General features: G+C 42.8%; 1 protein-coding gene across 1 annotated transcript; it reads right to left on the bottom strand.

Moving 5' to 3' along the window:
* Positions 1 to 1,070: 1,070 nt before the first annotated feature.
* On the bottom strand, positions 1,071 to 14,060 carry LOC138796030 (cytochrome P450 2K4-like). The gene is made up of 10 exons (XM_069975906.1): positions 13,970 to 14,060; positions 10,953 to 11,143; positions 8,480 to 8,642; positions 7,495 to 7,644; positions 5,522 to 5,682; positions 4,654 to 4,830; positions 3,929 to 4,070; positions 3,125 to 3,309; positions 1,411 to 1,552; positions 1,071 to 1,287 (listed from the first exon to the last, which is right to left on the bottom strand). Exons 2-10 carry the CDS (start codon positions 11,127 to 11,129, stop codon positions 1,109 to 1,111), a joined length of 1,476 nt encoding a protein of 491 aa, XP_069832007.1. The 5' UTR covers positions 11,130 to 11,143; positions 13,970 to 14,060; the 3' UTR covers positions 1,071 to 1,108.
* Between the last annotated feature and the right edge of the window lie 266 nt (positions 14,061 to 14,326).

The following is a 14,326-nucleotide window of genomic DNA, read 5'->3' as shown; positions in this document are numbered from 1 at the left end:
ACCACCCAAGGTAAAGGTTTACGTAAGTCGGGGTACAGCTTGTGCTTTCCTGTTTTCTGCAAGTAAAATTGTCTGTTGAAAGTGAAAGAATTGTGGGACAATAGGAATCATAAAACTTCTAGGACAAACTTATTGTATGGGACAAACGAGTTTCCCTTTGTTGAAAGGTAGTAATCCACTGCTCTTAGACTGTGTTCATGTGTGATACTAGTATATAGCACCTCTACGTCTAGGCTTACTATTTTTACTTCTGGGGTCGCGGATAGTTCTTGTGGTTTTATGACGGTTGAGGTCGTATCTTTGACGTAGGATGGTAGAGTTTCAGCGAACGGTGCCAGGACTTTATCTACATACTTGCTTATGCCTTCTGTTAGGTTATTGTTACCTGAAACGATTGGACGTCCGGGAATAGGTGTTCTCTGTTTATGAGTTTTGGGTAGAGAGTAGAAGGTGGCCAGTGTTGGGCTCGGGTTGTAAATTGCCATAAATTCAAGTTCTGTGATTAATTTATGACTTTTGGCTTCCATTAGTATCTTCCTTAATTCAAGTTGGTATTGTTTAGATGGATCTTGTGCGGATTACGCAGCTCACGGACTCCGGCGACCGCGCATCCTCCGCCAGTGTCATAGACTCCATTCTATGGTCGGGTGGATTACGGCATCCGTCCAAAGAATGAACCTGTTCATTCTTTGAACGGATGGTGGAATCCGCCCGTGCAGAGTCTGTGAGTGGGTGTAAGCTGCAGAATCCGTGATGGGTTTTCCGTCGCGATTCCATAGTGTGCACGGACCCCAAGTCTATAGTGACAAATCTACTACGTGGATATGACAAAGTCATTTATAGATCCAAGATTTGTTTCCTGTCCAATGGGAGCAGGAGGTGGACCTCTCAAGTGCTGCGGTCATAGAGAGAGAGAGAGAGAGAGAGAGAGAGAGAGAGGGGTGGGAGGCGAATTTTAATAAAAAGCAAAAACTACAAGAATTTACTCTGAAGAATTAACAATACACACAAAAACTTTAAAAATATATAAATATCTTTTATTAAAACAATAAAAAAACACACACAATTAAAAACATTACAAATCAATTCATAGAGGGACCTCATGTTTTTAGCAGCGGGGGATGGCGCAGACTGTAAAAGGTTTGGGGGAATTTGTAGCCCCCACAGCAGGAGTAAGGTCCAGCTTTTCTCCTGGTGGGGCCTTGAATACGAAGTGCTGTAAGAGAGTCGTGAAAAAAATGAACAGCTCCATCTTTGCCAATGTCTCTCCGGCACAACTTCTTTTACCTAAAAATAATAAGAAATAACTAAAAGTAAAACATACAATTCCATTTAATAGCCAAACATCCTATTTGAGGGTAACCTAATTCCCTCCTACAATATACTGTAGTTACTCAGTATGGATGTTACCTAATGAGAACGGTATGAAGGCCTCATTCTTTCGGAAATTTCCATCCGCGTCCAGAAAGTGATTGGGGTAAAATTTGTCTGGTTTCTCGAAATATTCCCGGTCTTTGTGTATGGAGTGCAGCACCGGGAGGACTAGAGTACCCTGTTGGTTGGATACCGATTACAAAAAATGTTATATAGCCAAGAAATAATAAAGCTTTGGGTATGTAGCCAGATTTATATATTAGCCGCTACCTCCTTTATCCCTAATACTTGACAATCATGACAAGGTTAAACACCCTATTAGAGCAAATGGACAGATGTCAAGGACAGCATCCTTCAGTCATAATCCGCTCTATGAGCCATAACTGTGTAAGAGAAGATCCCATTATGTGCCATCTAAGTAATGCACAAAGTGCTATTTAGGCCCATTGTATGCTATCTACAATGGTGAATAGTATGGGACCCATTTTATTCTATATGCTATTCCACACCGGACAGGTTTTGTGCTGAAGCTCTATTTATTAGAATAGTGCTCATGTGCGAATCTCACACCAGACACGAGAGACACACACAGGGTGTGGGCTACTTCTCTACACAAAACATTACTGAGGTGCATAGTGACAGGTTCCCTTTAAAGAAGTTTCCGGACGTGGGGGCAGCAAAAGAGCACCGATTAGCGAGATCAGTGGCTCTTTGCTTTGTCTTAAACATGGCACGGGAAATCGAGTAGATGGGGCTGCATGAACCATCATAGTATCATTCATGCAGCCCCAGAAACTGACAGAACAGATATGTATATATCTATGCTGTCAGTTTCCAGCTCACAAGCGGCAGTCTATACTTACATCCACACTGCTTGTGATCCGGTTCTTGTGGCGGCTTTATCCTCAGGCCTTGCCTTCTCCAGCTGTCAAATATTTCAGTGGAAGCGGCGCCGGCCTGAAGTTACAGCAATGACCGGAGAACCAGATGCCGGATCACAAGCAGCATGGCTGGTAAGCATTAGAATGCTGCTTTTGATTTGGAAACTGACAGCACAAATATATAGATACAAATGCATCTCAATAAATTAGAATATCAAGAGAGACATTACAAACAGATGGTACTTTTTTCTCACTTGCATTTCTGTTAATGTTGATGATTATGGCTTACAGCCAAGAAGAAAAACAAAATTCATTGTCTCAGAATATGAGAATTATTATAGAGAATGACACCTGTAGCCGATGTCCTGGAGACGTCTGTGGTGGCTCTTGAAGCACTGACTCCAGCAGCAGTCCAATCCTTGTAATTTCCCCCCCCAATTTTTAAATGGCCGACTCCCAGAGCTGTGCGGGCTGTGGTTGCTGGAGAGGATGATAGCAGAGGGGTGCTCAGGGTCCCTCTAGTGCCCTGTGTCCCACAGCCCGCACAGCTCTGGGAGTCGGGTCGTGACATTACCATGTTATCCAGGAAGTGACATCACCATGTTATCCAGAAAGTAAAGCCTTGATGCAGTAGTAAGTGCAGGGGAAAAAAAATACTCTGTGCATTTCCCATAATAAGTGTATATTGGTGATATGTATAACTTTTGGGGGGCAATACAATATTTTAATAAAAATTTTGGACGGACTTCTCCTTTAAGTCTATCAGTGTAATGAATGGTTTCCCATTTGGTGTAATCTGTGATATTACAATATGTTATCACTGTTTTGTTTAATTTTTCCAGTAAAGCAAACGGTGGCACTGCACTTACCCAGGGAATAAAATATCCTCTGAATTCAACATCCTGACACGTTACATGAGCTACAGTAGTAGGTGCCACATCCCCAAACCGCTGAATTTCATGCATTACAGCTTCTGTATACGGCATCAGTCTCCTGTGCTCCATCTGGGGTTGAGCCGACCCGATCACTCGATCTATTTCCTCCTGCACTTTCTCTGTCGGGAGAGAGATTGCGATTAATGATAGAGTAATGTTGATGGGAACCTGAAAATTTTAAAAATATATATGCTTCCCCCCCCCCCAGAAACGGCACCATTCTTGTCCTTAGGCCATGCCTGGTACTACAGATTATAAGTGGTGCTGTTTATGGGAAAAGAAGGGACTAGGGAAGAAACCCTCTGTCTATTTATTTTCTATGAAGCAATTAATGTAGCCTTGCATACTAACCATTCAAATGAATGGTAGACGGTTATGGTGGGTCCATCAGAGTCGCAGCGTAAGCCCCCTATTATGTTGTAATTAGAGTTTAGTGAATTGCTGATCTAAACGGAGCAAAGTGCTCATCAAACCGCCGGCGATTCAACGCTGCTCCACTTTTTGCTGCTCCTCTCAGGATGCCAGGAAAAGCTGGATCCAATCCTGGGAAACTTCTCCCAGTATCCCAGGATTGGATCCAGCTTTACCCTAGCACCTGGGGTGGAGCGTCAGGGAGCATAGCGGAGCGCTGATCAAATTAAGCACTTTAATTTGTTTAGATCAGCGATTCTCTCATCTCTAGTAGTAATATTGCATACAGACGCCCCCTATATCTGTCTTTTTAATTCTAAGTCTTACTTTGAATTTCTGGATACTTTATCATCAGCAGAAGACCCCATCTCAACGTGGTGGCCGTGGTCTCCATTCCGGCCCCAAACAGATCCCCCACCAGCACAGTCAGGTTCTCGTTGTGGAAATATTCCAGGGATTCTTCCGTTTCCTGTGCAAAAAAATGTATATAAATACATAGATAGATCGATCCGTCTTTGTCAAACATGGTGTAAAGTAGAATTGGCTCTGTTGCCCCTAGCAACCAATCAGATTCCACCTTTCATTTTCCAAACAATCTGTGAGGAATGAAAGGTGGAATCTGATTGGTTGCTAGGGGCAACTGAGCCAGTTTCACTTTATACCATGTTTGATAAATCTCCCCCTATAGTGTACTGAGACAGGATAGCCTTCCCATCCTAAAGGATAGATATGTTTATTCCAGGCTGTTATATCTGCTAAGGGAGGGACAAACATCCAATGCCCATGGATATAGGACGGGATGTCCTAAAAGGGGTTATCCAGCGCTACAAAAACATGGCCACTTTTCCCCCTACTGTTGTCTCCAGTTCAGGTGCGGTTTGCAATTAAGCTCCATTTACTTCAATGGAACTGAGTTTCAAAACCCCACCCAAACTGGAGACAATAGTAGGGGGAAAGTGGCCATGTTTTTGTAGCGCTGGATAATCCCTTAAATCTCCGTATAGTGTACATGTATCTAAGTGTATTCATTAGTATGAATATATTAATCATACCTCTTGCTGCTTTGCTAAGAAGGCATCGATAAGGTTCCTCTGGTCATTTATATCCAGCTCCTTCTTATGTTCTGTAAATGTCTCCTTGATAAAACTATGGAGCTCTGTCAGATTTTTAAGAACCGTCCTGTGAGGTCCCGGCAGCCGGCTCATCAGGGCTGGAAACACATTGTACACCTGGAAAATAATGAAAGAAAGAAACCCATGTAATAAAAAGCCAAATTTGACGGGTACTGTATATTGCATCACCCTAAACCAGGGGTAGGAAAGCTTGGCACTCCGGCTGTTAAAAAACTACAACTCCCATCATGCCTGGACAGCCAAAGCTAAATCCATATAAAAAGCCTCTGGACAGTTCCTGACATGGACAGAGGTGGCAGCAGAGAGCACTGTGTCAGACTTGAAATAAAATACCACTTCCTGCAGGACATACAGCAGCTGATAAGTACTGAAGACTTGAGATTTTTAAATAGGAGTAATTTACAAATCTGTATAACTTTGTGAAATCAATTGATTTGAACATCTAGTGTGCATGTTGCCAAAGGGCCTATAGATGTTGGCAATAACAGATAAGTGAACCTGAGTGCAGTCCCAGGGAAAACATGGATACAGCCTATGGCCCATGCCTGTATCCAAGTTTTCCTATGACCTAGGCTGTGTTCCTGTTTTCCATATGGGACTTGGGCTGTCTCCACCTTCCCTACAGAGCGGGATTCGGATGCCGATGGTTCAGGTTCATACGTACCAGACCTCGGCCCGGTTCGCTTATCCCTATTGGCTATACATACTCATTGTGCCCATGTATCGTCCATTTCTGGATGTGTATGCTGTATGTGTGATGCTAAAAAACAGTAAAATTCTGCCTTACCCTGACCCATGGGCTTCCTACGAGTCTTAAATTATCCGAAACTAAACTCATAAGCCTCAGGATGGTCGGATCCTCGTAGTCGAATCTTTTACTGAGCAGTATGGCCACAATGATGTTAGTGACAGCCGCATTTACACTGGTGAAATCACTAAATGGCTTTCCTACAAAAAAAATAAATAAATAAATGTAAAAAAAAAAATAATAATAATAAATATATATATATAATGCAAATGTTGTAATAAATGACAGGAAGTTACGTTTACATTGCAAAATAATTATCTGGAATATGAAATGTGCTAAAATGTTTCTTGGAATTTTATGCCAAAACCAGGACACTAAGGGGCATATTACTGAACTGAGTCTGAGTTTGGGCCTGGTGCCGTCGCCAGGGTTGCTGGAACGGATGTTGGGCCTGCTGGTGGGTTCTGGTGGCTACTTGTCATGGTGGCCAAGAGCGGTAACTCCCACCCCCGGACACACTGTACTGGACCTTGGTTTGGGCAAAGATGAGGCGTAGGTGCGGCGGTAGAGATGACAGAGTCCCACTTAAAGTGACTCTTGTACCTTCGGATAGCTGCTTTTAATCCAAGATCTGTCCTGGGGTCCGTTCGGCAGGTGATGCAGTTTGTGTCCTAAAAAACAACTTTTAAACTTACAGCCCCGTGCCTAAAGGGAGTATCTGTGCCCTTACTTTGCACCACCATCCGTCCCTCCTCCCCCCCCCCTCTTCATCATTAGGAATGCCACTGAAACATTTAGTCCTATCTGAACATTGCACAGGTGCTTAACGATCCAGCCCTGTACAGTATTCACACAGCTGACGAATAGGAGGAAATCTGCCTGGAGCATTCCTAATGATGAGGAGGAGGGACGGAGCGGTTGTGCCAACCTAATGCATACACAATCTAGGCCACACCCGTTGGGCATGGGGCTGCCAGTTTAAAAGTTGTTTTTTAGGACAATAACTGCATCACCTGCCGAATGGACCCCAGGACAGATCTTGGATTAAAAGCCGCTATCTGAAGGTACAAGCGGTTTTGGGGGGTCAGATTGTGGGTACAGAGTCACTTTAAAGCAAGTTTCAATATTTATTTGAAAAAGGTTTCTTGGTGCAAATCAGTTACAAACAGTGCTCAGGTACTTAGGGTAAAAATCAGTAATACTCCAACAGGTAGATAGGTGACTTGATAGGAGAAACAGTAAAGTAGCAGGTGTCAGGGACCAGATAAGAGTGCCCTTGCCCAATATACTATATACTCGGCCTGGATGTGGTGAAGTGTCTCTAAAGCATTAAAGAAATCTTTGTACTCACTTACGGATAAGTCTAGTTATATCACCTAACCGCCTTCTGCCTCACACTGTCGGGTATCCTTCCTAATGGAGTAGAACGAGTCCCAGGTCTCTGTTCTGGGTGGAGCTGGCTTGTAGAAACCTTCCTAAAAAGCTGAGCGTCTTGTCAGTAGAGAACGGCCTGCTAGCACTGTACTCTACTGTAGGATCAGTCTTGAGTTATCCATCCCTTTCTTCAAAGGTGGTTGACTGTACTGTTTTATCAGTAAAATTTACGGTGTAGGCAAGGGTGAAGACTCCCTTGTCTCCGACATCCCTAGGGGTCTACTTTAGAAACCCATAGTGGTGGGGTAGCTAGCTGCAGGGAAAAACATGTAAAGGCCTCCTGTCCTAACCCGTGACATTTGAGTCATACACTTTTGCCCAGGTGTAAGAAGAATCGGAAAAAAAAGAAAAAAAAACACTATCAGGACACTACACTGGCTCCTATGAGAAGTTCAGAGTTTGTGTTAAGGGAGCAGAAGTGTCCAGTTTACAGATGAAAAAGGAGCTCCAGAAGAGTCATGTCATAGTCATTGGTTCCATTGCAGCCAAGGATACCCGAGTGGGCCGCAAATAACAGAACAGAGGCCAAGTGTACCCTGTGAACGCATAATATATTCCCGGATGTAAACAGCACCAACCTTCATAGGATCTCAGCTTCTGTACCAGACACTCAGCCTCCTCAGTGATCTTGTTTTCTATGGTTTTCTTCCCCATCCCATAGTCTCGTAACGCCGACATAGTAAACTTTCTCATCACTTTCCAGTTGTCTCCACTGGCAAAAACAAGACCTGAGTAATGGAAGTAATAATCATGAGGGACAGCACCTTGGACTTCTAATGAACTGTATGTGATGTAACAGTATCTATATCTATTAGAAAAAGGTGTATAAATTCAAGCACACTGCCATGCAAACATAGACAAACATTAGAAGAAGCATGGGTCGTCTGAAGAAGTCATTTTAGTCCTTAAAGTGGTTGTCCAGCGAAATTCTTTTTCTTTTAATTCAACTAGTGTCAGAAAGTTATATAGATTTGTAATTTACTTCTATTAAAAAATCTCTAATCTTCCCATACTTATCAGCTGCTGTATGTCCTGCAGGAATTTTTTATTTTATTTATTTATTTCTTTTTTCAATCTGACACAGTGCTCTCTGCTGACATCTCTGGCTGAGACAGGAACTGAGACAGGAGATGTTTTCTATGGGGGATTCATAGAAAATCAAGACAGAGTTCCTGTCTCGGCCAGAGATGTCAGCAGAGAGCACTGTGTCAGACTGAAAAAAAAAAAAACACCATTTCCTGCAGGACATACGGAAGCTGATAAGTGAGGGAAAACTTGAGATTTTTTCATAGAAGTAAATTACAAATCTATATAACTTTCTGCCACCAGTTGATTTGAAAGAAAAAGATTTTCACTGGACAACCCCTTTAACCGTGCAGACGACTATGATATAACTATAACAATATACCAGTGTATTATATGAGGCCCGGGCTAAGCCACTTAGCTTGTGAATATTTGGAGCATCCCGGCACATCCGATAAAATCCAAAATTTATTTTAAATTGGTGAAAAGATGATTTAGAGTAATGAGATGACTTATAATAAAAGTATAGCAGGTGCTTACCATGGGCCTCTCGGGAATTGGTGAACAGAGGATTACGGGGTCGATGGGAGAACGCTTCGGCATTGTTGACCAGAGCGTCTTTAATTGTGTCGTAACCACAGAGGACGACCAGTTTTCTCTTGCCCATCTGAACGCTGAAGACTGAGCCGTACTGCTTAGAGAGCTGGGAACACAAAGATGATCAGTGTTAGTAAGCATAGCAATAAACAAAAAGTAGAGACAGGCGGCACTATAGACCAGCAAGAGACGGCATACAAGGGATATAGTCAGGAAGGACGATCTGCTGCTCATACACTCCAAACGGTGGTGCAATAACTCCCAAAATCGTAGTGAACAGTCTTAGTAACAGCAATTCAATAAGAAAGAAGAATGGAGTGCACTCACCAGGGTAGTCTTCATCGCTTTGTTTCCTCAAATGAAAAAACACGTAGGACATAGAGCAGACATGGACAAGGTGGACGCTAGGAGACAAACAGGGCGGTGACAGGCTGTTTCGCGCGTGACCACGCTTCTACGGACCTCCAGGTCTTCTACAGGCTGTTTCGCGCGTGACCACGCTTCTACGGACCTTCAGGTCCGTAGAAGCGCGGCCACTCGCGAAACAGCCTGTCACCGCCCTGTTTGTCTCCTAGCGTCCGCCTTGTCCATGTCTGCACTATGTCCTACGTGTTTTTTCATTTGAGGAAATAAAGCGATGAAGACTATCCTGGTGAGTGCACTCCATTCTTTTTTCTTATTGAATTGTTGTTAGTAAGCATAGCAGTGAATATATTGGCTAATAAAATATACAAATATATCAGTAACTTAAATGTAGCCATCTCCTTTTAAAGGGGTTATCCAGGATTAGAAAACGCACAGCTACTTTTTTGCATAAAACAGCGCCACCCCTGTCCTCAGCTTGTGTGTAGTACGGCAATTCATCTTCATTCACTTCAATGTAACTGAGCTGCAATACCACATCCAAACTGAGGACAGGAGAGGTGCTGTTTCCCGAAAGAAAGCAGCCATATTTTTCTAATACTTTTATTTCTCCTCCTCTGTGCAATTTAGGTTCAGCCTTGGTAATCTCTTAGCCCCAGTATTAAAGGGGTTATCCTGGATTAGAAAACATTATGGTTGGAAACACACACTGCAGTTTTTTGGGGTTTTTTTTGTGCCAAAACCAGAAGCGGATCCAACATAAAAGAATGGTAAAAGTTCCTCCTTTATATTTTCCATCCTATTTGACTCTAATTCAGGTTTTGGCACAAAACAAACGCGGCGGCAGTTTAAAAAAAAAAAAAACAAACAAAAAAAAAACTGCTGTGTGCGTTTCTAGCCTAATTATTTTAAGAAAAAGCGCCACTCTTGTGCTCAGTTTGTGTGTGGTACTGCAGCTCGGTTCCAGTAACTCTGCACGGCCACTACACAACGAATAGTCGAGGCTTCTGGTTTACTTACAGGCTCTACTACATGGAGCAGTTAGGGTAGGTTCACACTGCGTATTCAGCATCCGTTTAACGGATCCGTTTTTTTTAGGGATCAAAAAGGTAGTGTCAACAGTACTTTATTGTGCGTAAAAAAAACGCATCCGTTTTGATCCGTTTTTTTTTTTATAATGGAAGTTAATGGAAAAACGGATCAAAAACGGATGCACACAAATGCATCCGTTTTTTGCAAAAAACTGATCCGTTAAACGGATGCTAAAAATGCAGTGTGAACCTAGCCCTATTGGCCAAATAGGCTGGTATCAATAGCGACACCTGTACAATAGGGGATTAAAGGGGCACTCCAGCAATTTTTGTTTTCAAATCAACTGGTTTCAGAAAGTTCTATAGAATTGTAATTTAATTTTTTTTTTAAATCTCACATTTTTCCAGTACTTATCAGCTGCTGTATGTCCTGCAGGTGAAATGGTGTATTCTTTGCAGTCTGACACAGTGCTCTCTGCTGCCACCTCTGTCCATGTCAGGAACTGTCCAGAGCAGGAGAGGTTTTCTATGGGAATTTTCTGCTGCTTTGGACAGTTCCTGTCTGTGACACAGTGCTCTTTGCTGCCACCTCTGGCCGACTGGAAAGAATACCTCATTTCCCGCAGCTGATAAGTACTAGAAGAATTGAGATTTTAAATAGAAGTAATTTACAGCAAACCTGTATAACTTTCTGAATGAAGTTGATTTTGAAGAAAAAGATTGTGTCAGAGTACCCCTTTAAGGGCCACACAAACAATCTAATAGGGTCCCTACTGTGTGGGCTAATCACCAGATACTCATGGCTTGTCCTCCTAAGGCCTGGAAACTCCTTTTTATGATACAACCCATGACAAGTGTAGCACCATATTATAGGGGTTGACTGGGGTCTTACAGGTAACAGAGGTAGAGTAGCTAAGGATATAGGAAATAAATTAAACTAGGGGTAGCAACTAGGGACACCCACCGCACAAAGCCCAAACATTGGCTTAGTATATGTATGAATAATTTTCTGTTCTAATTACCCGATAGAATGTCTTATACGGTTTGGAAAGGTCCAACATCAGGATATTCCCAAAGATCGGCAGAGGTTTCGGCCCCGGTGGGAAATCACTGTATGTGATCTCTGGCTTCCGTTTTCTGAATACTTTGGTCAAGAAGAGGATGACAACGATGGAGAGAAGAACGGTGACCAGCTCCATGGTGGACGTGTGTTCTGTATGATAAAGACATAAGATTTATAGAAATAAGGAAACTTGTGTAACTATTTAAAGGGGTACTGTGGCGTAAATCTTTTTCTTTCAAATCAACTGGTTTCGGAAAGTTATGTAGACTTCTAATTTCATTTCTTAAAAATCTCAGTCCTTACAGTACTTATCAGCTGCTGTATGTCCTGCAGGAAGCGGTGTATTCTTTCCAGTGTGACACAGTGCTCTCTGCTGCCACCTCTGTCCATGTCAGGAACTGTCCAGAGCAGTAACAAATCCCTATAGAAAACCTTTCCTGCTCTGGACAGTTCCTGACATGGACAGAGGTGGCAGCAGAGAGCAATGTCACATACCATTATTCTTCATTAATCTACAAGTCTATTTGTAAAGTTGCTTCTTTTTGATTGAAGGGTTAAAGGGGTACTCCGGCAAAGAATATTTTTCTTTTAGATCAACTGGTTTCAGAAAGTTAAAGTAAACCTGTCACCTTAGAACAGAGGGAAGAGCCCGCCTGACCCTCGGTGGAGCCCCGTATACTTACCTCAACCTGCAAGTCCTGTCGGCGGAGAAATCGCCGTCCGGCGGTCTGTGCGCGTCACGTAAATGAGAATAGATGAGTCTGACGTCAATCGGACTCATCGCTTCTCATTTACATACCAGTTGATCTAAAAGAAAAATATTCTTTGCCGGGGTACCCCTTTAACGCTTCACTAAAAAAGAAGCAACTTAACAAATAGTCCTGATTTTACAATGTCCGTTACTCTTTATTTGGCTTTAATGAAGAATAATGGTGTTGGGCTATGAACTCCCTCCACTTCTCCTTCCTAGCACACTAAATGGTGGTAGCAAAACTAATCATATCCACAGGGTTTTATTGGCCGCTGTTTTTCAATCCTCTGGAGGAGTCTGGCAGCGGCTTAATTTCAAAACGCGACTAAGTGTACATGTTTATAGGGAGGAATGGGGGAGAGAGTAATCAGCTATCTTATGTATAGGGCTGTCCAGTGTATAGGGCTCTCTTATGTATAGGGCTGTCCCGTGTATAGGGCTGTCCCGTGTATAGGGCTCTCTTATGTATAGGGCTGTCCCGTGTATAGGGCTGTCCCGTGTGTAGGGCTGTCCCGTGTATAGGGCTCTCTTATGTATAGGGCTGTCCCGTGTATAGGGCTGTCCCGTGTATAGGGCTGTCCCGTGTATAGGGCTCTCTTATGTATAGGGCTGTCCCGTGTATAGGGCTGTCCCGTGTATAGGGCTGTCCCGTGTATAGGGCTCTCTTATGTATAGGGCTGTCCCGTGTATAGGGCTGTCCCGTGTATAGGGCTGTCCTATGTGAGCTTATTTTATAGCACCACCACCACTTTACAACTCTAAGGGCCCTATTACACAGGACGATTATCGTGCAAAAAATCGTTAAATCGTTCAAATTTAAATGATAATCGTTCTGTGTAATTGCAGGCAACGATCGAAAAATCGTTCGTATGTCGTTGATTAATGCTGCGTTCACACGGGACGATTATGGTGCGAATTCATGCGATAACGATCGAATTCGAACGATTGTGCGTGTAAACGCAGCGAATGATCAAACGATGAGCAAGAAATTGTTTATTTAGATCTTTCAACAAGTTCTCAAATCGTTGATCGTTCGCAAAAAATTCGCAGATCGTTCTGTGTGAACAGTCATTCGCCGATTTAACCAATGTGTGTGATAGGCTTAAGCGATCGCAAAACGAATTTCCGTACAATATATTATAACATCTAAACGCTGATCGTTATGAAAAAAAAATCGTTACTCCAACATCGTTAATCATACAATTGGGCGAATTATCGTTCCGTGAAAACTTAGCATTAGATCTGAACCTAAAATTATCGTTAATTGATCGCTGTAATTCCGCGTTCATTCAAGTTCCGCGTTTTTTCACTAATGGCTCAGTGTAATTGCACCTTGTTCATTGTTTTTCAGGAATCAGAAGGAATAAATGATCATAGTAACGATCATATCTAACAATTATTGTTATGTGTAATATGGTGAACGATTACAGGTTAACGATAAACAATCTCGTTTGGGATCGTTTATTGTTAGTCGTTAATCGTTAAAAATCCTAAGGGTCCATAAATAGACGATAAGACATCACAGTGCTCAAACAAAAGACAGATAATATGGGCATCAAGTGGGCACCCACTGAGCCACCAAACCAGTTTAGCTTTGGGGAATTCCAAGGGGTATTGTCTATGAAGGGGGGGAGGCTTCTCACCCTTTCCTATGGAGATCTGGTTGTCATGCAGGGAGTGGCCCTAGTGGAGAGGCAGCCAGCCCAGCAGGACATGAGACACCAGAGACAGATAGGGCAGAGAACACACAGGGTGGGGTATCCCAGGAATGTAATCAGTGCTGCCTTATCATATGGAGGATGGGGGATGCACAGTGTTGGCCAATAGCACCCCCCCCGCTGTTTACCTTGTAACTGGACCCTGATCTACTTAAAGAGGTCACTCACTCCCTTTATTGCTGGAACTGAAGATCAGCCTGGTATACATGTAACCTCAGCTGCACACTATAATGGGGAATATAGGTACATTACATCACAATACAAGCCAGACCCATTATATACAGACTATATACACACTGCTCCACTAAGGAAGCACACCAAACATTCCATATAGCATCATCACAGATAAAAAAAAAATATATATATATATATATATATATATATATATATATATATATATATATATATATATATATAATTTTTATTTTCTTCAATAAACAGCAAGTAGGTAAGCTCAGACATGAAGAGACTGGGCTCCCCCATGCTGTATCTAGGCGCCGCACTCACCACTATACACAATGGCTCCTGTAGCTGGGGATGGCTCCGCTCCTCAGATCCCAGCAGTCAGCAAAGGCTCCTATGATCAGCTGGCTGTTCTGTGTGTGTGTGTGTACAGAGAGTTAGTTTCACTTTTGACTTCTACAGCCCCGCCCCCAGTGCTCCCATTGGCTGGTTTATGCTGTATGAGATTCTGTTACAGCACTGGGGCGTGGCCTGGGATGGTTGGTTGTGCGTTCCTTTTGGCTCTAGTCAGAATCATTGTATAGCACATGTGGGGGTTTCCCCTCCCCCTTAGTTACAGTGAGGACTAGCTCCACCTTTCTCATGCCCAAATGTACTTTGTCACACAGTAATATATATATA

Source organism: Dendropsophus ebraccatus, chromosome 6, assembly GCF_027789765.1.
Source record: "Dendropsophus ebraccatus isolate aDenEbr1 chromosome 6, aDenEbr1.pat, whole genome shotgun sequence".
NCBI classification, from domain to species: Eukaryota; Metazoa; Chordata; class Amphibia; order Anura; family Hylidae; genus Dendropsophus; species Dendropsophus ebraccatus.
Note: the sequence above shows the minus strand (reverse complement) of the source record. Positions and strands in the feature narration are given on the sequence as shown.